At 36.1% G+C, this 27,260-nt stretch overlaps 1 protein-coding gene across 1 annotated transcript in view; it reads right to left on the reverse strand.

Annotated features, from left to right (window-relative positions):
- The window catches only part of FAF1 (Fas associated factor 1), a 156,717-nt gene that overhangs the window by 30,700 nt on the left and 98,757 nt on the right, over positions 1 to 27,260 (reverse strand). Inside the window, exons 9-14 of the mRNA XM_027649046.1 lie at positions 22,844 to 22,939; positions 21,293 to 21,419; positions 20,720 to 20,783; positions 19,744 to 19,825; positions 11,108 to 11,262; positions 1,676 to 1,812 (exon numbers count right to left, since the gene is read on the reverse strand). Of these exons, the coding sequence (XP_027504847.1) occupies positions 1,676 to 1,812; positions 11,108 to 11,262; positions 19,744 to 19,825; positions 20,720 to 20,783; positions 21,293 to 21,419; positions 22,844 to 22,939 (661 nt within the window). The remainder of the gene's footprint in view (positions 1 to 1,675; positions 1,813 to 11,107; positions 11,263 to 19,743; positions 19,826 to 20,719; positions 20,784 to 21,292; positions 21,420 to 22,843; positions 22,940 to 27,260) is intronic.

Genomic DNA, 27,260 nt, shown 5'->3' on the forward strand with positions numbered 1-27,260 from the left:
AGCTGTTGGACCGTAGCAGAACAATACCAACAAGAGCTGGATTTATACTGGTGATGCTGGTCAAAGTTTTAAAAAGAATAAACTAACCAGAAGCCACGGTACCTCTAAAGAAAACAAAACTGTCCCCATAGTTTCCAACCCCAGTAAAAAAAAAATAAAAATCAAAAGCAAACTTAGACAGTCTGCATTTCAATAAACGCCACTGGGACTTAAGTTTCTATATTGTTGTATCTCTTCTGTAAACATGCCTTCTCGCCCAGCCCTGAAAGGCCCTCATTGTTCCCACTTCTAACATTTGCTACCTTAGCAGAAAATGTTATCCCACATGCTACAACATGCAGGACTTCAGAGACCACCATTCATTTGGGGGCGTATTGTTAAAAGACACCAGTGCCCCGATTCATGGGAAAATAACAAGCACTGCTTGCTTGATTTTTGTTAAAGGATAAATTTAAGTAAGGCTACAATAGGTGATCGCTTTAGTTTAATACAAAAGATCACAGAAAACCTGACTAATCATTAAAACTTAATGAATGCAATTAAATAATCTGGATTATTTCATAATATAAAGATGCATTGTATTATGACTTTGAGTCACCAAGTTGCTAAAACAGTTAAGTCCTTTAAATCAGTAGCACCACTGACTTCAGTGGGATGACAAAGGTGCTAAACTGTACTGCAGAGTCAGAAACCCAAGAAAATCTATTTATAAGACTATTTGTATGAAGTAAGTTCAATAAGTGACAGCTATATGGTGAATTAGTGTTGTGCTGTACCTTGCACTAAGGAGACAAAATCCCTGCAAAAATTAACCATTTTGTCCACTGCAGACTCCTCAAGAAAATTATTAATCCCAGATGAAGAAAGAAATGTAAAAGAGTAATGCTGTCCACAAATGGCAGCATTTCCTGAGGCTGAATCTCCTCAGGAAAATAAGGAGATCACAATAAAGATTGCTAGATATAAGCAATAAATAAATGAGGAAATACTGTCATGAAGACAAACTTGTGGAGAAAGCAGAAGAAATGAGAAGCAGCCATTCTTTGATGTGTTCTAATTTGAGGAGTTACTGAGAACAGCAGCCAAAGGGCAGCACTGCACATCTAAGTCATCTTGCTGTCAGCGACATCAGAGGAATGGTTACGCCGAGGAGAACTGCTCATGTATGCCAGAAAGCTTCATTTATGTGAGATTATATTGGTAACTTAAGTCCTGATCTGATTTGGGGAATCAACAATGCAGGTAGGTCTGAAAAAGCAACTCACCACATGCAACAGGAGCACACATACTAACAAGGAACTACACACAAAGCACCGAACACATTCTGGCACTATGTAAAAAGTGCAGCCAAAATCTTTTGAAAATCAGGGATTTGCCTTGATGTAAATTTGGAAAACTAAGTGCAGCTCCTTCTTTAGAAAATTTGGCTTGCACTTTAAAAAACCAAAATCTTTATCTGTAATTCTGCTACAGTCATAGCAACTTCAACCTCTAATACCATGTTAATTAATACATTTAAGAGTAGTAGATATTTATATCCTGGCAACTGGAAGTGTCGTCTGTGCAATAAATTCATATTCTGAACATCTTAAAAGAGAAACAATTAGAAAAGGTCTCTTGTAACAGTTTCCATACTCATGAAAGGAATACTTTTAATATAAAGTGAGAACTGTACCTTGTATTACATTCAATACTTCATTAGATGATCGTTTTCCCATAATAATAAGGAAAAGTGGAAACTGGTCTGTCTTCTGAGTTCGAATTGTTTGGGCTACAACACTCCCGAAGTGTCTAGTGCACATCGTCAGAAACCTTGGGGGAAAAAAATATTAAAGATTGTAGAGGTGTTTTTGAAGTTAAGTTTAAAAAAAAAATTATGCTAAATTTAGCAGTTTAACTGAGTGTTATCTGCTGTTTAACATCGAGGCTTCTGCATTCAATTCTAGAGCTCTTTACCTCTTTTTATGACAAAATTATTACAATATTTACACACATGACAGGCCCAGATTGTCTAAATGAAAACAATTAACAATTGCTTGAGATAGCGAGTTATTTGATGGAGAATTCTATTTCCTGTTACACTACTATGCAGGCCATAATTCAAAACCACCCCCCAAAATAATCATGCTAAAGCAATTGTTAAAAACTTCTAAAGAGAAACTAAGTGGAGCCGCAATCTAATAAACATGGTGAAGTACAAAAATAGCAGATTTCATACAAAAGCATAATTTAATAATGAAAGATCAAGAAATCAGTTTTATCAGTCACAGAATTAAAACATGGTACTTCAGAATTGTATTTTCTTTTGTACTAGTGCCCTGCCAGTGACATACTTAGCAGTGTGGTCTAAAAAACAATAATTCTAAGCTTTTGACCAAAAAAAGCTCTTGGATATTAGCATACAGAAGTCTAACATTAGTATTCTTAACACGATCTTGAATAAATGAAAAAACTGATAAAGCTTTTCTCTTCCATTAAAGGACTGTTTGAAATTAGCATTTCTTTCAAGAGAAAAGGGTAGCTTATGATATGTTTTCAGATCTGATGGTAAAAAGTAAATGTCATAATAATAATGAATTATGAAAGACCAAATGCAAATATAGAATGCTTTAATAAGATCCAATTTAATAAAGTCTGTAAAAATAATGGACTTTTAATAACACGGGTCACAAAAGGCAAAACAGTGGAAATTCTGAGGATCAGCCACTGGTACAGACTTATTAATTCTTAATTATGTTCATGAAAGGCAACTTAAATCATGTGTTTTCTTATGCCTTATGATAATATTTTAGGTAACAACTCCTCTGAAATGTATGCTCTAACTGAAGAGGAAAGTCCTGTTGTCACATGCATTGGAAGCCAAACCTATTTGAAAAGAAACTGCATTAAAATGTCAAGTGCTCCAAGTAATTTCTTCTCAAAGATACTGAAAAGATTCAAAATTATAATTTTTTTAATCAATATGTATCATATCTAATAAAATGGCTAAAAATGGGTAAACCTGACGAGTACAGCATCAGTCTTATTGGAGGCACTGAAGTACTAAAAAAAAACTCTTCTCAAAGACAATTTCTAGCATAACTATGGCTGCAGTTGGAGGGAAGGCAATGAGCGAGCGAGTAGTTCAAAGCCATAAATGCTACTCCTTAATTCTCTGTCTTCTGCAATTCAGAACAATCAGACACAAAGACCACGTCAAAAAAGCCTCTGCTACACTGGAAACAGCTAGATAAAGACACATCATCAGGTAAGGATAAAAGAAAGTGTTTGTAAAGTCTGGACATGTAAACTCTCAAGCTAAATAATGTTTTTTTATGTTTTCTTTTCAAGTTGGGAACAGGTAAGTGAAATCTTGGCTTCATAGAAGTCAGTGGTGACCTTCCACAGTAAAATGACTTATATGAGTTCAAGGTTTCACTCCTGGAAGTAATAAAGACAGTGGAAAATTGAGCTGAATTCCTGTGACTTGTGTATTAAAACTGTTTAACAGTCTTCAACACAGCATAGAAGAAAAGCACTCAAGTTTCATGGAAAACCAAAAAAATTAACTGGAGGCGAAAAAGTGCTGTGAGAATAATGCTAGAAGGAACAAAACTAAAGAGATTATTAGAATACCAGTTGTACTAGTTAAAGATGTTGCTTTGTTAATTTTTTTAAAAATCAATTCTGTATTTAGTCAACCCATAACTCAGTCCCAAAATATGTTTTTATAGGTATCATGGTTATCAACAAGTATCTTCAGAGCAGAATGAGTACACATGAGAACATCTGCTCACTGACATCAAAATAGATCCTGCCCTTTGGAACCAAGGAAGACCTCACTTGTCTGTTGAAGTAAAAGGCAGAAAAGCCAACAAAAATGTGGAGGTACAACTACTCTTCACCAAAAATCACCCACAGACCCGCTCTTTACCAGGCTAGTGGCAAAGAGTCTTAACACATCTCTTCATTTTACTAGATAGGTGGGAATTGAGTTTTCATTCATGATTCCCATTCAGTTTTTCTTTGCCTTTTAAGAGACTTTGAAGCTACTTCACTAATGTTGTAACTTTTTTTTCTTTTTCTGCCTTTACTGATTCTGTATTTGTAGACCTTTTAACTGTATTCCACGTTCATAACCAAGTAAAAAAACTCCTCTGTGCTAATATTGACAATCAGAAGTATGGGAGTAGGACCAAAACAATTTGGTGCAGTAACCAGTATCTTACTCTGCACATCACTAACAAGGGATTTTCTCACTTTCATCGGAACAGAAGTGTGCCAGATCTTTCAGTGGCATCTCCAGAGCTGCCAAGAGAACTGCCCGCAGAGTCCATCAAAGAGCCAGATGTCCCTCCAGGGAAAACCGTTTTCCACAACACGTTGGATTACTGTGATCTCCAACCAACAGTGGAAACAGAGGAATGCTGCCAGAAAGGGAGGGCATATGGCATCCTACTAGTCCTCTCATTTTAGAATTACAAAAAAATTCAAGGAGGGAGAAGTATGAGAAAGGTAAAAAAGCACTTTACGAAGGAAAAATCTGCTTCAAAATATTCTCCAAAGCTACAAGAATAAAGTCCATGAAGAAAAGCAACAGTTCTGGCAGGCAGCATCATTTCTTTCATGCCTCACTATCAATGAAACCAGCAGCTAAAGCTACAGAACAAATGTGGACACTGAGCACAGGCTGACAAATACAAAAACAAACCCTAAAAAAAAATTACAAACTTATTTCTTAAATGTAGATTGAACAGGTGTTAATTCTTAGACACAGTTCACTCTGCAGTTAAAAGTGGCACACAGGAAAAATTATTCTGGTGCCATGAAGATGTTAATCTGGGGAGTTGTTGATCCCTGCACAGCAGTTACCCCTCCACGTGCACTTAGAGATAACCTGTGCGAGGAGTCATCAGCTCTCAAATGTATGGAAAAATGTATTAGGATAAAAATTTAAAAAATGCATAGGATTTTAGATAATTTTTTTTTTTATTTTCGATACCAAGACAAATTACAGAGACCTGCTTATTTGTTACAGTCTTACTTATATAAATTCCTGTAGTTACTTTTTATTTTTATACCGGTAGGAAAACTTTGGAAAAGTTTCTTCCTAAAATGAGGCCCTTTGGCACATGGTGCCCTCTATGCTTCTCGCAAGGGAGGTTTTAACAGGAAGGCTGCACTGGAGATGTTTTCTGCTTTATCACCTCAGCCTAAAGTCCTCCTTAAAAAGCAGCAGCAGCAGCAGAAAATCTGACAACCTCTTCTAAACAATCTGTTCTCTTCCAGTCTGAACTGGCATTCAGTACACAATCAGGATGATTTTGGGCCAAAAAAGCATAATTTATTTATGGCTAGATAATTCACAAAGTTAACCCTACTTGAAGAAACTTTAACACTTCAGAAATGGGTTCAAAAAAATGTACCTTCATTGTTGAACACGCAGAAAACAACTGAGTATTAAATATGCAAGATTTCTGATTATTTTTAATAATGATTATATAGTGTGCAAAGTCAACATAAGACTCATTAAAATGTTAATGTAAAAATAACATTTTTCTATTGAGTATTTACATTTTTAAAAGAATAAAAGCTGAGATCCTGAATTGGCATATTCAAATAAGGCCTCCACAGTCTCCATAATACAGAGTTATTGCCTTACCCACTGGTGAAGTGGTAACTGTTGCCTCAAACACAAGGGGGAATGAGCAACAGATAAAAGGCATGTTTTAAAGATGGATAAAGCAGCCAAATTCAAATTAGAAAGGGATGTAATACACGATTTGCTAATGAATATCCAAAGCTTGCTACAAGTAGATTTAATAACAGCCTGGATAAGAACAGAGAGTGTGTTCAGTTACTTTACAGATGTTAGTAAAGTGGAAGGAGCTACAAGCATACTGGAAGTCAGTCAGAGAATTCAGATTAATCTTCACAAATCAAAGAATCATCCTGACAGGCAAAATGCAACTCCATAGGGTCAATGAAGGTCTCCAAATAGGAAAAACAATTTGCACAAATACACCATACAGACCAAGCAGTAAGAGAATACGACCAGATCCTTTCTCAAAACAGTCCAACAAGTCTGTCTTGATACCTGTTCTGCCTTCAGCTCTTTGGCACAGGACGCTACAGAGTTTTATTTCACCTTTTCTGCTCAAGAAGCTTAATCAAATAGGCTGGAGCTTGAGAACAGTGGGACAGAACTTTCTTTGGGAATTGGTTTTATAGTGGGGACTTAAAACATGCTTACAAATGTATCAGTATAATTCCTGTGCTTTTAATACTGCTTTTTTTTTTTTTCAGATGACCTTAAAACATTGCTATAGGCATATAAACTGATGCACTGAAAACCTCTCTGATAACATCAGAGAGGCTGCTTTCTATTTATAGTTGAATATTATAGACATCCATATCTTACTAATCACGACCAGATTAAAATGCCTTCTCTGCTGATTTTTATTTTCCAAATTTGGACATTTTTAGATTACTAATATGAAATTACCTTGAAGCACATAAATATTTAAGCAGGGATAGTTTACCTTTTCTGGTGGGTGTATAATAAACAGTTTAACCATCATCTATATACAGGCTGTTTTGTTCTCTATCTAAAGAGACAATCACCTTTTATCCTTTTCCTTTTTTAGTTCGTTTCAGTGCTATTAGGAAACTATTCACAAGTGCAACCCCAAACAATACTACGCAGTAATTATGACTAAATGACAAAGAGATGCGAACAATTACTGAGCCCATTTTGAAACCCTACACTAATAAAGTCATTAGATGCTGCCCTTGCCAGGAGCCTTCTAAAAGCTTCTGAAGTTACAAGAACACATGGCATTGTTCGTTAGGACAATTGCTGCTGGCAGAATGAAAACCTTGAGTTAAACCATGCTGCAAATTGATCTTGACATTCTGTTAAGACCGCCACTAAAATCAAAAGCAAAGGAGAAAAGGAGAAAATGAGCGGGTGGGATGTAATCGTGGAACAGAAGGGTTCCCTCCTCACCTTCCTTCCTCTTCCTCCTCAAAACAAACCATACAGAAAATGACAAACTCGCCTGGTGTTTGAGAACCTTTATTTTTAAAACATTAATTAGACTTTTGACCTGTTTTTATTGACTGGCACTGTATTGCTATTAAAGTAAATTAAATAAAATATTGCAGAATACAATGGAAAAGGTTTTCACACCGTTCTGTGAAACCCGTTAAGGATTTAGTGCCTAAAGAACACATCCAACAGTTTTGCAAGCAACATACACAGAATCTGCGGTCACTCCTGAAGAGGCAGTGAGAAATTAACTCACCACATCCAGCTCTCAGAGACCCCACACCTGCAATATATTTGCTGAAGGATCAAATGGGATTGGGGAGCTGCAGTAATATGGTCAACTGGTCTTCATCCAGGCATGCATCATTCAGTAGGTTAGTATTAAGGGTCAGCAACTGTGAATATGGCTAATTACTTGATGACGGAAATTGCAGGTGAAGACAACCTGCTGCTGAGAAGAGCTTTAGTGAATTAACTCTTTCCTAAGCTTAAGCAAAGTGAAAAACTATCGTCTGAACATAAAAACTAACAAGTACCTGTCATCGGAGCTGAGAAAAGTTGGCAACGCCTTGAAATCCGGCGCCCAAGGGCAATGATATCAAAAGTGAAAAAGCTGCTACAGACACTCGAGTCACTGTCTTACGGTTTTGGCTTTGCTTTGCTTGGCAAACACTATGTATGCTGGAAATCTCTTAATATTATGCATGAACTATGTTTGTAGATGTTATGTGTACAACGTTAGGTGTAAGGCACGTACAGGTACATATGTATGGATATATATTACTACACATCTTTCCTGGATACAAACATCCACTGGAATATAACTAGATCTGAAGTAAAAGATACACATGTAGCTTTGTGGTTTTTTTTCCTCCTTTGATCATGAACAACAAGCTACAAGAATATTCCAAACATACGCTCACTAAAGTCTAAACTAAAGTCTACGCTACAGGGGATAAAGCTTTCATGTAGGTTCCTTAACAGTATTACAAAAACACCATGTTAGTTTACTAAAGGAAGGCTAATTCTTTTATTATATTAATTTGTCCCCTTTATTATCATTAATGAAAAGATTAATAATCATAGGAGTTACTCAGAGTAACTGCTCCCTTTCCTGCAAACCTTATGTCAGAGGCAATTAAAACTTGTGGAAAGCCAAAACAATACCTCCTCTTAACTGTATTAACTAGAGTTCTTATTCATTTTGACAAAGTAACAGTCCTGAGTGGCTGCAGTCCAAATTTTTTAAAAGTCTGATTCCCCAAGTCATAACTCTTATGTTCTTGCAGTACTGCTAACAGGTACCTGGTATTTGCACACAGTGCTTGACTTCTAGTCCTACCTACAGAACTCTCTTCGCTCTGTTGGAATGGGTGCTGAAGATTGAAAGATTCCAGATGAAAAGTGCTTGTGTACGGCAATGCAGGATTCAAAGCACATTCCTATATCAGTATCAGCCAAGAAACACATTAAAAAATGGCAAAATGACAAGATTTTGGAGCTGGTTTTGTTCTACAGTGTTCAGGATGGACATCCATTTCATTAATGAGAAAAATGGAAACACCTACTAGGACTAGTTTGGGAATAAAATGACATCTATAGCTCACAATATTTAGAAGATTTTTTTGGCTTATATGAGGAAAGTCTTTATATCTGCTTGAACTTATTTATGCCATGGTACAGTACTGAAAACATGCCTTTTACTACTGACATTGAGGCATCCCTGTTGACTGCTGTAAATCAAGTGGACCTGATTCCTCTGCCATCCCACCCTGACTTTTCCAGCTATTTTACAATGCAATTGTAAGAGCACAAATGAGCTGCTCTTGGTCTACACCAGCACGCAAAATGCAGTTCCTTCTGCTGTTGTTGTTGTCTTCTCACCATTCAAATAAAAAGCTACATTTAACTGTATTCATAGGGATACAAAAGCGAATGGGCTCCAAGACCACTGTCACTGTGTCACATCATGAAGGGCAGTAATCAAACAGAGGGACTCAGTATTTATTTATGGGAATGCCCACAGTGCATTGGCATTTTCCAAAGGGAGAAGGAAGCATCATGCCCCCTCTGAAGAAACCACAGTCCAAGGAGCAGGATGGGACACTAAACACAACAGAGAAATTATTCTAATTCGAGCCAGCATGCCTTGTTTACCCCTCACTATTTTTTGACCTCACTGTTAATATGACAGTTTCTTTGTTGTTGTTAATAGAAAGCAAAAAAATGAAGGCTTAAAAACCCTATCGTCCAGCACAATCGGTGAGTAGGTTCACTGAGAATAGCTATAAAGCCTTAAACAAGCCCTTTATTTTGTGTTTTAAGAAGTGTCATAAGGAGTTAATAGGACACAGCTGTACAGGCTCTTTCTAACAAGCAGCTTCTGTCGCTTTGGTCACCACAGGTGTCTGTGTAACCTGCAAACTCTTATTACTAGTGTATCAAAGTTGTGCTACTTAATAGATTTCTTTAGTAAAACACAACAAAGCAATTACATGGCTGTTGATTGTCAGTCATAAAAAAACCCTCAAACACAGTTTTTCAAAAGAAACTACACTGCAATTTTTTGTCATTGTAAAATAAAAGAAACTAGAGAATTAAATAGAGGAGCAGACAATAGAACAGCAGGTAGTCAACTGAACTTAGCCACTACAGATGGTTTAGAAATAGTGTTTCCTTCTACACCAACTTGTGGGATAAAAGAAAAGGAGGAGGCTCCTTACTGCCCATGAATGGCAATACCAAAAGACTTAAGCAACTTCCCAGTCTATGTATTTGGTCCCATGAAAGAACCTAGATGTTTCTTTTTCCTCTCTTACTTGTTTCTTTTTTAGAAAGTTTTCATCTGTTTTTGCAACTGCTTTTTCCCATAATCTTTTACTCTTCTCTAGAATAACTTAAACTAGAAACATTGCTGCTGATCCCTCCAATGACAAAACGCAGAAATTCAGGAGAGGAATTCCTGAGAATCACAAGCATAATTTAAAAAGTGCATTAGAAAAAGAGATTGTTCTGTCCTCCAAGCTCACTTTCAGCAAAGAAATATTAACTATAATTTACATAGTTAAGAACAAGAATGTATTAATGCTCTATTCTAGTATTCCACAAGAGAAATAAACATAAATGTATAATTTTAATTGTTCGATAATCACTGGAATTGTGTAAAGAAGTGGCCCAAATTCCAGCCCAAATTACTGTTGCATCTTTTGGATAAAAGTTAGAATAACTCTAATTATAATAATATATGCAAGACATTATCCTGGCAAGATTCAGTCATCTTCTGGGTAAATAAAAGTGATGAAATAAGGTCCAAGTTAAAAAACCCAAACAAGTCTGATTTATAAATGTAATAATAATAATAAAATCATTATTTTCAGCAGATTCTGATCAACTGGTAACTAATAGAGAGGTCTTAGTATAACAGTAAGAAAATTTGTTGGTAACACACAAAAGGTGCAGAAGGAAGTGGAATCTACAGTTTTCATATCTTTACCCATCAGTAAGATGATGGTCTAAGACACAGGATAGCTTCTATTATATTAAATCCAAAATATCTGAACATTACCAAAGGAATGTTCTGCAAGAAAACTGTAGTTCAAAAAAGTTCATATGAATTACAAGCTTTTAATTCTTTGCATAATCTGTTTTTAATACTAATTTATCACATGAATGTTATTTTTAAAATATGATTTTCATTAATGACAATAGTTATTACCCCAGACAGCTCTCACACAGTTACACCAACATACACACAATTAGTGTAAAACAATATTGTGGCACTGCAATGCAAAACTGTGAAGGTACATTCCTAGAACTATGTTCGAAAATAAATTCAAAACCAAAAGGACATAATTTCTTCTAATATTTTTTTTCTGCACAGGAACAAGAAGTCACTTTGCAATGCAAACAAGGCCAACCCAATCCTCAGTGAACATCACTCAGCAAAGCTTCACTGATCAGCTGAGAATGAGCACAAAGTTTTTAGTTTAAAAAGATATCAAGCAACAAAAGATTTGATAGCCAGAGATAAGGGTCTTGAGAGAAAAGCTGCTCCACTCACAGTTCAAAGAATCTTACCTTGCTCTGTTTGCTTCTTTTGTCATGTCCCATGCCCAGGTTATGAAGTTCTGACTCAGGTAGGAGACAATAGATTCAGCACAAAGCATTTGTGAGCAGAAGACGTTGGTTAGTACACTTTCATCATGGTGGAGGTAGATAGCAAGAAGCTTTCTCTGGAAAAGACATGATCAGAGATGAGTGAAAACTTCCTCAGGCTATTCAGCAATTTAAAATTACTGCTGCAGATTCGTGTGTTAGCACACCCAGTAGAGTTTACCAAGGGTAAGAAGTATCTCAATGTGCACATGCAGGGGAAAAAACCCAGCAGATTCCAAGTCAAATGGTCCATCCCTCCAAATCCTTTAATATTCTCAATGCTTCCCAGTATTTTATTTCAGATACCAAAACACAATATATTATATGCTTAGAATATGAAAATGGTAACATTTGATGAAAACCAAAAACCTTATTAACAGAGTTATCTTAAGAAATGGGTGAAATTTTTGGCTTGTTGCCCAATAAAGATAACATTTCGAAGAATTCCCTGAGCAAGGAACACAATTCCCTGAGCAAGGAACACATCTCTTGATAGAACAGCATCTATGACATAAAATTATTATAAATAACCTGAAAAAATGACAGTGTATCACCACCTCTGCAGCCAAATAAAGAGGTAAATGAGTAAAGAGGTAATGAGCTGCCTACAGACCTCAAACTTGCAAAGTGATATGCTGGATGTTCTGGCAGCTCTCCATCCAGCTATATGATGTGGGGAGGCTTCACTGCCAGCAGCACTGAGCTGTGCTGTGTCCCCATAATAACCTCAGATCAAAACGTGGTCTCAACCAAAAGCCAGTCTATGTGTACGCAAATAGAAAGCAGGTTGCAAAAATACAGGGAAGCTATGACCTAGTTAAGGACCTGTATCTTATATTCAATGAATTATAAATATAATTCAGAAAATTACAGCTTTCCATTTCCCCATACCCATATATATATATCTTACTTACTTTATTTTAAAATACTACTTGAACATATTTGCTGAGACGATATGGTAAATGCTATTTTCAGACTTTTATTTAAAGTAATTTCAAATCTCTTCATCAGAAGTAACACTGAACCCTAGATATTGGTGTGTATTGATACAGCAAGACATAGGATGCGATTTTGAGACAAGCTGTCTTTGTAAAAAAAAACCTGTATGGCTCTCATCTCATATACCAGCTTTGGACAAAATTTAATGACTGTTTATAAAAGGAAGAATACATTTGAACATTAGACTTTGGGAAAGGGATTAGTATTTGCATTAATGTTTGTCTAATTTAATTTAAATGTTCTTCAGAACCACGTACACATGTGCCAGGAAGGACCATTAATAAGCCCAACATGCAGAGATCCATATAAGTGCAGCCAACAATGTTGACTGAAACTAAACTTGAAAATCCAGGGCACTGATGCACAATATCATGCAATAAAACAGCATTTCTGTGGTGATATTTAATTTAAAAAGAAGAAAGAGGCAGGGGAAGATCAGGCACTGTCTGTTTTTGAGGATCAGCCGTTCTGCATTTCAAAGCGTCGATCCCTGCAATATCCAGGTTACTGTGCTAGAATCTCGACTATTATATAGCAGTTGTAAGAGAGGGAGGGCAAAGATGTGTTTACTCAGTGATTAGGGCCTTAGAATAAGCCTCTAGCTCCTAGAGAGACAGCTCACCACTTATTCATTTGGACCAATTCACAAAGCCTAGAAAGATTAAACATCCATGCTGAGAAGACAAGCGAATGCAGACGGTGAAAAAGAAATAAAAATTCTTTAAAAACTCTGAGATGACTTCATTATTTTTTCCACAAGGAAACTTTAGGAAAGTGTTTAGTTAGAGAAAAACCCACATTGACCTCTCTCTAAACCCTTAATCTTTCCTTTGTGGTGGCACTGCTTTGTGGTAAGCGGATGGCTTTGCTCTCCTCTTTTCACTGGGAGCAGACAGAAAAAAAGGCTCTTGAGAAACACTTTTACTTCCAAAGAAACAACCCCATGAAACTGTTAAATATGAGATTCCATACAACAGAATGTTTCAAAATATGTACAGTTTTAGGCTTAAAGATTTAGGGACAAATTTCAGTAAACAGAACAGACACAAACACAATGGAGGTTTACACTGAGCTACTTCCCAAGGCAATGTAATTTTTGTTGCATCAACAAATCTCACCGTGCTAAGACTAAACTGCATCACATATAAAAGACTGTACTTGTGCCTGATAATTCTTCCCAAATGTTAAGGGCAGCATAAGCACACTGCTATGACTAATGCAAAGAGGTAGCAGGCGGAACTGAAGTGCTGAAATCTGATTTTGAAGAATCTTAGTGGAAGCCAGGGATATTTCTTCCTTAGAAAAATGCATTATTACAAAAGGCTCACAGCTTGGAGTTTGTTGGTTTTGCTGTTGTTGTGTGGGTTTGGTTTTGTGTTTGTTTATTTTACAACCTCATGGTAGCATATATTTAAAAGCAAGTTTTGGTTGTGTTTATTTCAAGCTTTTGAAAAATCAGAGTAAATTCTAGGATTCTGTGATGACTAATACTGGGTATTTTTCAGTCAATACTATTAAAATAGGCTTACAAAACTGTTGAACAGTCTTGAACTCCACAAAAGAAGCCTACTAATGGAGCACTAGACTGTCCTGTGTTGGATGTCTCAAAAATATGACTCACAAGTTATACACTTTGCATGAAAAACCAAGAAAAAAAAAATCCAATGGGGAAGAACTTTTACTAGTCCCCATGAAGGTATGGAATACCAAAAAGGTTGTAAGTACTGAATACCTGATGGACTTCAAGTCCAAAGGCCTTAGGACTTCAGGAACGTAAACCACTAAGGGACCTGTTGTACGTGCATGCTGAAGACCAGGCAGTCATACACTGGAATTTTCGGAAGGGGGCTGAATTTACAAACATGCTCAGGAGTGTCAGTCTCATCAATGTCAGTAAGACTTCAAGTCCTAAAAGCTTGAACTCTAAGCTCCAGGTTTCATGTTACTTCAAAGGAAAAAGGGCCACAAGAAAGAGATCCTAACTGTTTTCAGCATCTTTACTATCTAAATACGTTAAAAAAAACAGACCTCAGGCATTTTTTCTGCAACCTCTGTTGCATTCAGGCTGCATGAGACAGTCAGCAGTGCTGCTGCTCCTTTGCTCCACCACCACCGTGTTTCCAGTGAAGCACCACAGACCTCTCCTGCCTGATTTGGATCTGTCGATGGAATATTCCTGGAACACTGGAAGGAAATGTGGGCTGTAGATGGATGCTGCACTGTAGCAGGGCAGCCCACGGAGAGGCACGGTGTTCCCAGCTGTAGCCTGGCACCACAGAACCTCTCTGCCAAGTCATCCAAAGCATAGCAGACTCCTGCTCCTTTCAGAAAAGTTAATGCACTTTGTACAGAATTAGAAGAAATGAAGGAAAAGTTGTCACTGAGGCAAAAAAGAAACACAGATTTTCATGAGGTGATTAAATTGATATCACTGGGTAATGGGATTTCCAAGCTTCTCAGCCAGCTTGAAATAATTTAGATGCCTCAGAAGAATATGAACTTGGATTGGAATAGCAATGCAGTCATAAGGGTCATCAAAACCTGAATGGTTATCTCTGAATCTCAGGTTTATAAGTAATGACTGAGACAAAAATGTTCATGATGTAACAACAACTGCCAGGGGCATGAATGTTCTCTCAAGGTGGCAGGCTAACAAATCAAGACCTTAATGTTTTCCTCTGAGTTTTATGCTGTGAGAGCTAATTCAAATGAACAAATTTGCAAGTCTTTAAACCTTTGAAGTGCACAATGTGATCCACCTGTCTAAGGGGATCTTGGAGATCACAGGATCAGCTACCCTATCACACACAATTCTTTTCTCCCTAAGCAGACTGCAAACCTTCTCTAACACTGAAGCAATACACCTCTGAATTTACTCCACTTTGAAAAAGGATCAAAGTAGGAATAGGGCGGATGGAAATTCATAGGAAGCCTTGTCTGTGTATTACACATAACTGAGCAAAACCTGCTGAAGAGAAGCATTGTTTAATTCCCCTGCACCAGTCAAAGGAAAGGAGACAGACACCTAAGACAGAACGACAAGGGGTACTAACCAGCCTCTAACCTTATAGAAGTGGATCTGAAATAAAGTGTACTCCATAGGTTCCTAAAATTGGAGATGATCCATGCAACCTTCTGATCTCATATTTTGTATTACACATGGCATAAAATGTCCCTAAACTAATTCCTAATTTAATCTTTCTGTAATTTTACCTTTCAGTAAAACACTAATCCCATTAGTGATGAAGAATCCATAGGAACCATGGTAAGGTGTTCAAACAGCAAACCACTCTCCCAGGTAAAGGTGTGTTTTAAAGCTTGATTTAGTCTACTTTCATCTTCCAACTATTTGATCCTATTATACTGTTGTATCTCTATTTCAATCAATTGCACTTGTAGTGATACCTTACATAATGCAAATAGAATCCAGTAATTAACACCAAACTCAAATAAGATCTATAAATCACAAGGACTGAAGGAAGAGGAAATGTAGAGTGCGGCAGACAATTTAAAAAACCCTGCCATTATTTAATATCAAATACAGAGGATGCTGAAGAGAGACCCACATCCAGGAGCAACCCTTCAGATACGAAAGATGAAGCTACTCTTCAGATATGAAGAATAAAGGGTGTGTAGGCACACATAACTAAGCTTTTATGTTGTAACAAAGATTTCTAAACAATAATCATCCACTAGTTCAGAAATAAACTGTGGAATGAAAGGCCAGAACTGCTAACACATATCAGGCAAGACTGAAAAGAAAATGCAGGTGACTAACACGGGACTTAACTGGAGCATATGTACTGACATCTATCATAGTGTAGGTGCTTCCCTCTTCCTGAAAACTCAAGAGTTACACTCCTCTATCTGTCCTCCAGTTTCAACCAGTCCATGTAGATTAGAGTTACGGTTATTTATGTTTAATCAGAATTGGTAAAGTGGTAATTTCTCCACCTGTAATCTGCAGTAATTTCAGTATACTTAATTAGCTGAAATAATAAGGGACACTTTTCTGAGTTATACAGATAAAAACGATACTACAGAAAGCCCCGTATGAAGGAAAATTCTGCTACTACCAAGAAAAAAAAAGCAAAAAAAGAGCCTTTATTTGAACATGGCAAATCATGGAAGGAGTATACGTTCTTCTAGGTTTTCAGGAAATAAAGAACTCATATGTGAGAGGGATGGTGCTGCCACTAAATTGAACCTAAAAGACAGAACTCAAGGAGAAGAAAAACACGGTTCATTTTCCGCCATGCGGGAATATATATTGAGGTGACAATACCAATCTGTGCTAAGAGAGATGTTTCACATATTTATTAAAAGTCAGTGGACAGAAAGGTTGAGAGAGGAGCAGGAGGTGAGCTGACAGAGGTATATAAAGAAAAGAGCTGAAAAGGCAAAGGCAATGTCTTTATTCTTTCTCATAATAAAAGAGTAGCAACCACCTATAAAAATGAAAAGGCAAAAAAGCTCCAATAAAAGAAAACACTTCAGTATTATTCATATATATAGTTCAGTGAGATTCAATATAGCCATTAAGATCCAGTATGAATAACAATACTACCCTAAGTTAAATTAAGATAAACCCCCTGTTGTCTCAAAACACCAGACACCCACAAACTGCTTTCAGGCACAAGGAAGTCTCCCCCAAACATCTTTTTAAACCATGCCCATTAAAAAATTTCTTCCATGGCATCAGTGTAGGAATACCTGTGGCACTGTAGGTACTTGAGCAAGAGTAAGTTCGTTCTTCAGAAACTGATGTAGAGAAATGCTGGTTTCCAATTGGTACAATAGGTAGAGGGTAAGACTTCCACAAAAAAACCAGCTTCTTTGTTAATTTATTAAACCACTGTCTTGCTTTCTCTTCCTGACCCAATTAAAAAAAATATAAGGAAAATATTTTCTTGCTTTATATATATGTACAATAAGCCTTGGAAATGAACACACAATGCCCTTAACTATTAGACTGCAGGAGAGATCTGGGATTTCATTGCCAGGGACTCTGGTTGTTAAAGGCAAAGCTCTGTATCTTTGGTATTATATTTTTGTGCTAAAGAGAGATACAGGTTTTAAAGCAGGGCTACATTTGATCTCATTCCATCTCTCCTACCAAAAACTGGCACTGCTGTGGGAGCAGCTGCTCTAAAGGGAAAAATATACCCATAATTTATGTTAATTTTCACTGTCTAATGACTCAAACACACAGGTAACAAATACCTAAATTTTTTTTACATGGTATTTTTTTCAAATAATATTTTCTTAAATAACTGTGAATTATAATCCTTTCTAATGAAAAGACATTGAGATTTAACAGAATTATCTATTTTCTTAAAAACAATTTTAACTCATATTCTGCATTTAAAACATATGTTCTGACGTAAGTTAATTTTCTTAAAATAGCCCAAACCAAAATATTTGCGAAAAAAAAAGCTTCAAGTTTATATATAATGGGTTTTGAGGGAAAAAGTATCCACAGTATAGATTTGAAACAGAGCTGATGGCTCTCTCACTAGACCTGAACTGTAGAGTGCACCTTCTGCTCTGGACAGCGTTGAGAATTTGTCAAGAAAAGGCTAAGATCTCTGAGCACTCAAGCTGCCAAGTGCTCTCAAATTAAATCAGTTTGAAGCGGTTTTCATTAAGATGGATTGAGTGTGGCATCGTGAGAAACACTCTATCAAATGTAGTGTTTTACTTAGTGATTAAGTATATACCAGTTGATGAAGCTGCCCAAATCCTTCGTAATCCCACCACTCCAATAAACATTTAATGAGTATATAAGTTCAAAAAGCCTAGTAGAGGATTTAAACCTTCAATCTTGTTTTTATTTACTCTTGGAACTCAATTTCTCACTTCAAGTGAAGAATGCTGGTGCCTGAAGCTCATCTGTTGCCCTGGTAAAATTAAGTGCCCTCCATGGTATAAATTAGAAGACAAGACATACGGGTTGCAATTTCTCCTAAGCTTTTTTTTTTAATACTGATATACATATTTAATTATTTTATGAAATGCAATTATAAAAATATAAAATAATGTATCCCTTTCCTCAATTCTGCATTCCAGGAGGCAGTACAGAACAAATTACTTTGTAACAGGAAAAAGCAGTGAAAAATAAATGGTATTTACACATTCTCATATCTTTGTTTAAAGTCAGAATGTTACAATAAAAATAATGCCATTCTGTAGGGTAGGTGGGAGGGAGACCTTTAAAAAATAATATTCAGAAAAAAACCCACGCAATCCAAAGAAAACAAACAAAAAAAATACTTTCCTAAATATACAAATACATAACTTTATCATGATGAGGATCTGGTCTGAACACATTGCAAAATATTAGAAATGTGATGTGACATGAACTTCAGATGTGTTGTGTAAGTAGTACAGGAAGTACTTTGAGTACTAAAAAACTAAGCAACTGCACTGCATTAATATCAGATTCATAGAGATCAAACTATTTATATAAGTTCTTAATGGGTTTTTGTCCACTATTACACTGATACACTGCCAACTATTTCTGATGCAATGATACAAAGGGAACTTCCCAATTCAAACCCTTTCCTTGCTGAATTCATATGATTTTTTTTCTAAACATGCATTAAGGTCCACTTTAACAAATTATTATAAATTAATACTTTTCCACTGAATTACCAGGTACACATTTATGCTCTGAAATCTGTGCAAAGACATGAAAATATTAACTAAACTTAGAGTGTTAAGTACGTGTTAACTTCAGTTATACTGTATGGATCCATAACACTGCACAGTTATCAGAACAGCCCCTAAAATAATATAGATGCTGCTTCCAATATGAATAACTACAGGAAGCCATAACATTCTTCCTTTTAAAACTGAACATCTACCAAGAAAACAAAAGTAAATTTAAACAGCACGATTTTCTTGTTTGTGTTTCAGCTTTATCTGAGCTTAATTATGCAGGGTTTTGGGTTTCTCCTTAGTAAATCAAGTCACCAAAACTTAAATAAACTATCCCCATTCTAATTTTATTAAAATACTGATTTTAAAACTGTGCACGGAATAACAGAAACTTGAGATGCCTGGTTGGATGTACAGAAAAACTAAATAACCAAACCTTAGGTACTGGAACTTACTTGGCAGATAAAGGCTGTACAAAGAAAGAAAAAAAAAAGCACACTGTATTTCAGAGACCTTTCAATTTAAATTTACAATTTCATTAGCCATTCTTCAAAGGAGTTACTAAGATGCAACACTGAACTTGTCAACCACAAGACTCGCAGGCAGTGTTATCTGGTGCTAGGACACCATTATTTCAGGAAGAAAAGTGAGGGGGAGAAGAAAAAGAGTAACTTTGACAACTAAAGGACTCCAATAAAAATACAGCCTGAATGATTAATTTCAACAACCCCCAAGGTAAGTATTTTAGCCAGTCAGTTGAATTAGTACAACCTTTCCCAAACAATAAACCCAAGATAATTCCAAAATGTAGTTCAGCTTTTTAAAAAATGAAGATGAAACACTAAAGGTGATTTCCATTTCCCACTATATTAGATAAAGTAGTTTTAATACACACTTACATCTCTAGCTTTCCCATAGAAGGCTTCTTGAAAAGCAGCCTCTAATGATCCAATAAAATAAACAGGATGGCAGTCACCATATCTATTTGAGACAAAATTTCCAATTAATGGATTAATTATGAAAATAAGTAATTTCAATATTCTACCACTTCATATATTCTGTAAATATAATGCATTGGCTAAATCTTTAGAAAGATGAAGTATTACACTTCTAAAGGACAGAAGGGAAATATTTAGAAGCCAACATTCAAAAGCTCAAAGTAACAAACAACTATATTACAAATTTTATCATAAAAACTTTCTATTTGCACACTGTAAGTTCTATACAATTTTCTACACAATTTCCAATCACACTTTATTTCCTCTCATTAAAGGTTAACTGACGGCTATTCTTGCATTACACTTTAAGGCATCTCACATACATAACATCATCACAGAGGAGTGAAAACAGAAGACATATAAACTTTGCATTACTTTGCAGCTTCTACCTGTTCAATAAAACATGGCAACTGTTTAGCAACATATGATTTGGTACTAAAAAGTTTTAAAAAAACAGCACTTCTATGTTTTTTAAAAATAGATATTTACCCAACAACTTCATTATTGTGAAAACTCTTATTGCAACTCTATATATTTTTCAATATTAATAATTTTCAGCTTTTCTGTTCCTGTGTATCATAATAAAATCATTATACATAATCAGAGTCCTTATCATTCTTCTGACCTTTACATAATTAAGTAATGATACTAATTAATGGCAAAATAAATAAGGGAAGAATCTGTCACTAACTTGGAGTGAGAAGTAATTTTATTTCAGAAGTAGCTCTGACAAAGTTAAAATTAAAATAAATTAGATTAGGATGTATAAATATACTATAATCCCACATGAACATACATGCATTTTGTTTATTTTTATTATTTACTAAATTTAACTTAGTTTGTAACAAGAATTCCACAGTTAACAGACTAAGGTTACCTTGAAGAAAACTCAGCTGTAAATTGTAATAAGGCATCTCCTTCATTTTCAGCATTTTCTGGCACTTAAAAAAATGAAAAATATAAATTAAATGCATCCTTATGAAAGTAGGTTGTAATATGCAAACTCAGTTGCTTTATAGATATTTCATGTTGCCACCTTACTGAAGTGGTTACCAACTGACCATATAAATTTAATGAAAGACTATAGACTATGAACCTTTGGAAAGACATGAAATTTCCAGAGGGTCTCATGAATATATTCAGGTTTTCCAAACAGTAAAATCCTCAGGTCCAGTGTAATGTGATATATGACTTGTTCTGAGCTAACACTGTGGACATACTTTAATACATTAATATGAAAGGACTGGCTTGACCCACTGTATTGTGAGTTGCCAACTATGTCTGCAGTGTTTTCATTTGATACAGCCATCAGACATGATACTCAAACAATTCTAACATTCCTAGCAAAAGATACTTTCCTATTTCTTATTCTGCAGACTCATCACACCTCTCTGCCTTCACTACTGCTGTACAAAGACCAGGTAATTGCAAATTAACTGTCAACTCTTACTCATTGGCGATTTCCTCAAGGCAGATGATGCTACTCCAAACATTTCTCCATCATCAACTCCAAACTCTGTAGCATCTTCAAAGTCATCTCCATCACTATCACTAACCATATGAACGTCAGTGCATTGCTATATAAAAAAACCCAACAAAATCCACCGTAAGCTTCTATTACAGAAACTGTCTTCAGTGAAACACACGATATATATACAGTGAAAAATACTTAAATGTTTCTACAAAAACACAATAAACTGCATTTTATTTTACTATTTTATACAGCATTATCACTCTGCTTTTTATAAACAAGGCCTAATTTTTAGCAGTAGTCTGGTTGAGAGCACTATTATGTGACAAAATGCATTAGTAAAGAATGAAGGAACTTTCTCTGCATACCCAGAGTTGAGCAAATTTTATCCAAAGTTAATGCTGTTTTTCATCTAATGGTACTACAGTTGGTGTAACTGCATAAGAAAGAATGAGAAAAGCCACACAATGGTGGTTTTCATATTGGTATTTGACATACCAAAACAGAGGAGAAATATCAATGTTTTTGTGCAAAGAGCTACGATCTCATCTCCCTCCCATGAGATCTTTTGGATCTCAGGTCCTTTGAAACAGAGAACGCCTCAGAAAAACCTTGGTTTCAACAATTCAACCTTAAGCTGCTTCTAAATTGACTTCTTTTCATGAACAACTATTCTAGCTCTGCTTGACCTACAAGTTACAGTGACAGCACACCAGAGAAAACCTACATGGACCGCTGAAGGTGCAGCAAAGGGTATTATGGAACACGGGATTTCAGCTCTAGCTGAGTGATCAAAAGAGGAGCAAAGAGCTCCAAACAACAGGATCTCTCTCTCTACAACAGCTACACAAAAAAGACTGAATAAAGAACACTTACTGAATCAACTAGTCAACAAAAAAAAAAATCTACAAGGTGAACAAACTCAGATCATTTTGGAAGAGTAAAGCAGCAATGATACACAATTATGCTGGTAGATCTCAGGAAAAAACAAACAAAAACAAAACATTTATTTAACCTGTTAAGTGGTTCAGGTATGGCTAGAACAGTGTTGTCTGACCATCCTCGTAACTTTTAACAACTACCCAACACCATACATCCAGTCTTGTATCCTGACCATACCTCACAGTTATCTCTTATGAATATATATTAAATTCATTTTAAGGCAGGATAAAGGTAATGGAAATTTTAACCTAAACTAATAATAATTAGGAACAATGAAACAGGAGTTTATACAGTTTGAAAACATCTCGTTCTGCTAACACTAAAAATACACGTTTCAACCTTCTATTTAATCTGGAGTATTTTTCAATCTCGCTGTGATTTGATTACTTTTTCTTTTCTTTCTTCAATGAGTTGTTTACCCAGTTCCTTACTTTGCCACAATTACGTGCTACAGGAACTGTAAACTGATTGTTTAAAGCTGCAATTTTATTGACATACCTGACAACACAAGGGATGGTGACCACTGCAAAATGAGGTTTCCCTGATTCTTTCTAGAGTATACTGGTAAAACAAAGATGATGTTCCTACCTCCTCTGACTGCTCCCTTGTTTGTACGGGTGAAGACCTTCTTCCAACTGTAAGTCGATGGCAAGGGAAAGTCAGCCCTGATACAGCAAGAGTCATCTACAAAACAACAATAATCATTTATTAAAGCCATAGTGTCGATTGAAGGTTGGTTTTTGGGTTTTTTTAAGGTTGTTTTGAGATTCAAACTAAAGGCTGCACTGCAGAAGACTGAATTATTTAAACAAACATAAGAAGCCAGAAAAACAAAAAAAAAAAAAACCAGCAAACAGTTAAGTCATCTTGAAAAAAAAAAACTATTTTGAAAGAACAGTTTATCAGCAGACATTGCAACAGACACAATCACATTGGCAACTTAAAAAATACATTTGATCTCCTTTTTGGTCATTATAAATGTCAAGGGTGCATGCCACGTTTCTCATACGGACACACACACAAATCCAACAGTGCTGGTGAAGCTGCAGTCAGCGCAGACAGGAGGGATGTTCAGGAACCAGTGCCAACAGAAACAGCACTGGCTCAGAAGCACCTAAGCCTTATCTTGATAACACATGGTTTGATTTTACAATGTGAATAGCTTTTAAATAAAGATAGTTGATTAATTTCTGACAGTGACAAAATATTTGATGCTGTACAATTCTTAGTGAAGTGAAGAACAATAGCTCTGACTGTATGTTTAAAATATTGTTTCTATTGGTTCTTTCAGAAGAAACACAGAGAGGACAGAAAGATTTTCTAGATCCTATAAAGCTTATTAGTATTTTTGCAGGGTACAGAATGAAAGACTTGTATTATAAGCAGTAAGGTAAAATACATTTCAATCATCCTCAACAAAAATCCAAGAATAAATCATAAACCCTAAATTTCATTTACTGCCATGAGCACTGAAAATACCCCATTTATTTTTTATACGTAATTCAGAATGACTATATCACTTGTCTGCTAGAACTCACAAAGATTTAATTTGCTGCAGGTTGAAGCAGGCTGATTAAGTAGCCTGGTTACCAAATGAATGTTAACCTGTCTGAACTAGCCTACTGTCACATTCTCATAGCAAGGTTAAACAGAAGTTTAGCTGTGTAAAAAGCACAGCTATCGTCTTAAAGGAAGTGAGTTATAATGTTCTGGAGCAAATGAAATATTAAAGATGACATACAGGTCAAGACCAATTACCTATGAAACTCCTGTGACGAGCATAAGAACTGCATTCTCTGTAATAATCCACCAGCTCAATTATTATTTTTATAAGCTTTTAAAAATAAACAAAACCAACTGTTTTAAAACCTGAAACTTTGCCCTGTAGTTACCACACTATATAAAATACTGGTAAAACACACACACACACACACCCCCCAACCACACACAGACTACAGTTCTCTATCTCACAGCATCAAATACCCCGACAGATGCCTGGAAAGGCTCCCGGTGTCTTTTACGTGCACATTAAAGAGAGAGTGGTAAGATCAAGCAAGCAGTTATTGTGCTGCTTCATCACTTGGCCCAATTGCAGGGTGTTGCAATTCCAATTTGCAACCCTATATTATAGTGTCAAAGCGTCTCTCAAATACGAGCTTACAGCAGAAGGGGTTCGACATCAGAGCTTGTTTCATCCCTCTCTCCAGACAGTTGCTGGAATGTTGGGGTTTTGTGCACATTTGTGTGAGAAATCACCCTCCCCTTCAGCATTTTTGGGAAGTTTTTTGCAAAGGAAAGGCCAGGAGAAATAGCTCTGCCTTCATTTCAAAATAAACTAGCGGCATCAATGTTCTTCTAGAATAAAGGTACCGTCATTCCAAGAAGAATCCTCTCACAAGAATGACTCTTGCACCAGAAAGCTTAAGCTTTATTTTGGAAATCATAAAAACACCAACACTAAGCAAAAGATTACTTTCCAGGCAGCTCAGCCTGGTATCATGGATAGTAAACCTCAACTTTTCCTAGTATTTTGAACACAGGCCAATTTACTGATGGGAACACCCGCTGAAGGGTCTCTGTGCAAGAACTGTAGACCTCAGGCTGCTCTTGGAGAGCTTTTTTTTTTCTAAATACTGCACCTGCCTACTCCCAAATGGGGTTGCAGGATGTCAGATAAACAAATCACTGTGTCACAGCCACCTTCCCATGGAAATAGACAAATTCTTTATTCCAACTCCATAACTGAAAATGTTGGTTTGTAGCCTGACTACCTGACATTCTCTAACTTATGAACCCATCTGGTTGTGCAAAAACTCAAAAGTCACTAACTTTTCTGAATTTTCTTTTTTTTTTTCATGAAAATCACCTTTAGGTGGGTACTAGAGCATTTACAAGCACAAGAAAAGACATTGAGAAATGCATATGCAGGACTCATGCACCAATGATGAGTTAGATATAGGTTATGAAATAAATAATACATTAAAGCAAAAATAAATAAGGTTAGTCTATTTTTCTAGGCAGGAAATGTACACATGTGCAAATCAAATGGTCTCAGAGCTGAAAGGTACACGAGGTGGAAAGTGAAACAGAATCAGAAACAGCCAAAATGACTTGCAAAAAGTAACTCCAGATGATTATTGGAAAGCCAGATCTCTGGTCCATCACTATGTATACACTGCTTGTGCTTGTTGAAAGTTGTTTGGCTTCCTACAGCTTTTTAAGGAGAAGGACAATAAAACTTCAACATTCCAGGGAGAGTGGCAGCAGGAGAGTCCTTCTAGGAGACAACAGAGATATTGAATGGATTGCTATCGGTATTCAAAAGGTAACGGTACTATCTGGACTAGGAGTGCACAAAGGTTACTTCAAATAGATTTTAACTACTAAAAGAAAGACCACTACCAAATCTTACAATTTAGAGAGGAAAAAATTAGTCTGGTGCTCACTTGTGCTTTCCAACAGTAAGACACTAATATTATTTGTAAATACTCAGAGTAAGATCAATTGTATTTCAATTCCCTGCATTAGAAATTGGGGGATAAACTTAAGCAACATCTTTTCTGATCCAAACATGCAGGATTCTTTGTCAAACTCCCAGATTAACCCAGAAGTATTTGTCAAATCTAGAGTGAGACTAGGTCCTTTCAACAATAAACTATTCTGACTGTTAGAAAGTATTGTTTTTATGCTGAAGGGTCTAGAAATAAAATTCAGAACAATCTAAAAATGCTCTTTTTTCCCAGATATTTCATGATACAAATATGTCTGCAGGAAACAAAGACATCTTGTAATTCCAGAGTGCTGCCATCTCATGCTCAGAATAATAGGAAAAATTACAAGTCCATAATCTCAAAAGTTTTTATCTTCTAGAAAGAGTTTGTTGGCATAACTTAATTCCCACTCTTGCAGACTCCTGAAATTACAAATAAAGGAACAAACTCAGTCTCTCGTACCAGTCCAGAGATATTTAATCAAGATACCGAAGATCTGAGAAAGATAAACAGAAAGAATGATACCAGCAGAGAACTCCAGCTGCAGAACTCACTTCACTTAGAAATGCTGATACAAAAATTATAAGCTCGGTGTACTGCATCAGGAAAATAGTAATTGGATATGACAAATTGGTCTTCCTCATGTTCAGCCACACACTGATGGAGAAAAACAGCATTTCAAAAGAGATCTGAACAGCAACCATATCTAATGTGGAAAGTGAAGGCCAGCTCTAAGCTTTCTAATGCCTTACAGAGTACACTGGACACCCAAAGTGGCCAGCTTAAGGCAATAACCTGGAAAGAACCAGACATTCCTCCTCATCCTCAATTATTGGGAGGTTGTGCTTTTCACAGGATACTTATCATCAAGGGATCCTTTCTCTCTAAAAGGCTGAAGCTTTTTTTAAACAAGAACCATTAAAAACAAGCAAATATAAGTGATAATGTTTAAGGGAAGTAGGAATATAAATTTATTTTGTGCTCTTTGTTACATTTTTGATTGCTACAAGAGCAGTGTGTTTTGAGATTTTGGAGTGTGTGGGAGCACTACATGTGCATTAATGTATATTGTACATTAATGAATCTATCTAAACACACAGACACTTAAATGGAGCCCTTCACCTGTATCACCCAGTACCTGTCACTTTTAAAAAACAGGTTTTTGTCCTTTAAAAGACCACTTAAAAGGTAGTCTTCACAGGGTGTCATGGTTTGAGATAGCCCCGAAATCCAATTCCCTAGCTCCATCCCCCCTCCCACATCTCAACCTAATGTGAGATGGGTTTTTTCTTTATTCTTTGAGCTACTCAAATCAAGAATCCTTTCCAACTCACTGGAGAGGTATTTTTCCATGGTAAAATATTTTCTAGTATCGTTTAATGGACATAAACTAGAGATTCTCGATCATTTCCTCTCAGAAATTCAAAGGTCAAACTATAAATCTTACAAAGCATCAGACAGAAATTCAGAGAACACCTGATCCATATGCACAGGAGATGATTCTATCCACAATG

Source organism: Corapipo altera, unplaced genomic scaffold, assembly GCF_003945725.1.
Source record: "Corapipo altera isolate COAL_440 unplaced genomic scaffold, ASM394572v1 112, whole genome shotgun sequence".
NCBI lineage: Eukaryota > Metazoa > Chordata > Aves > Passeriformes > Pipridae > Corapipo > Corapipo altera.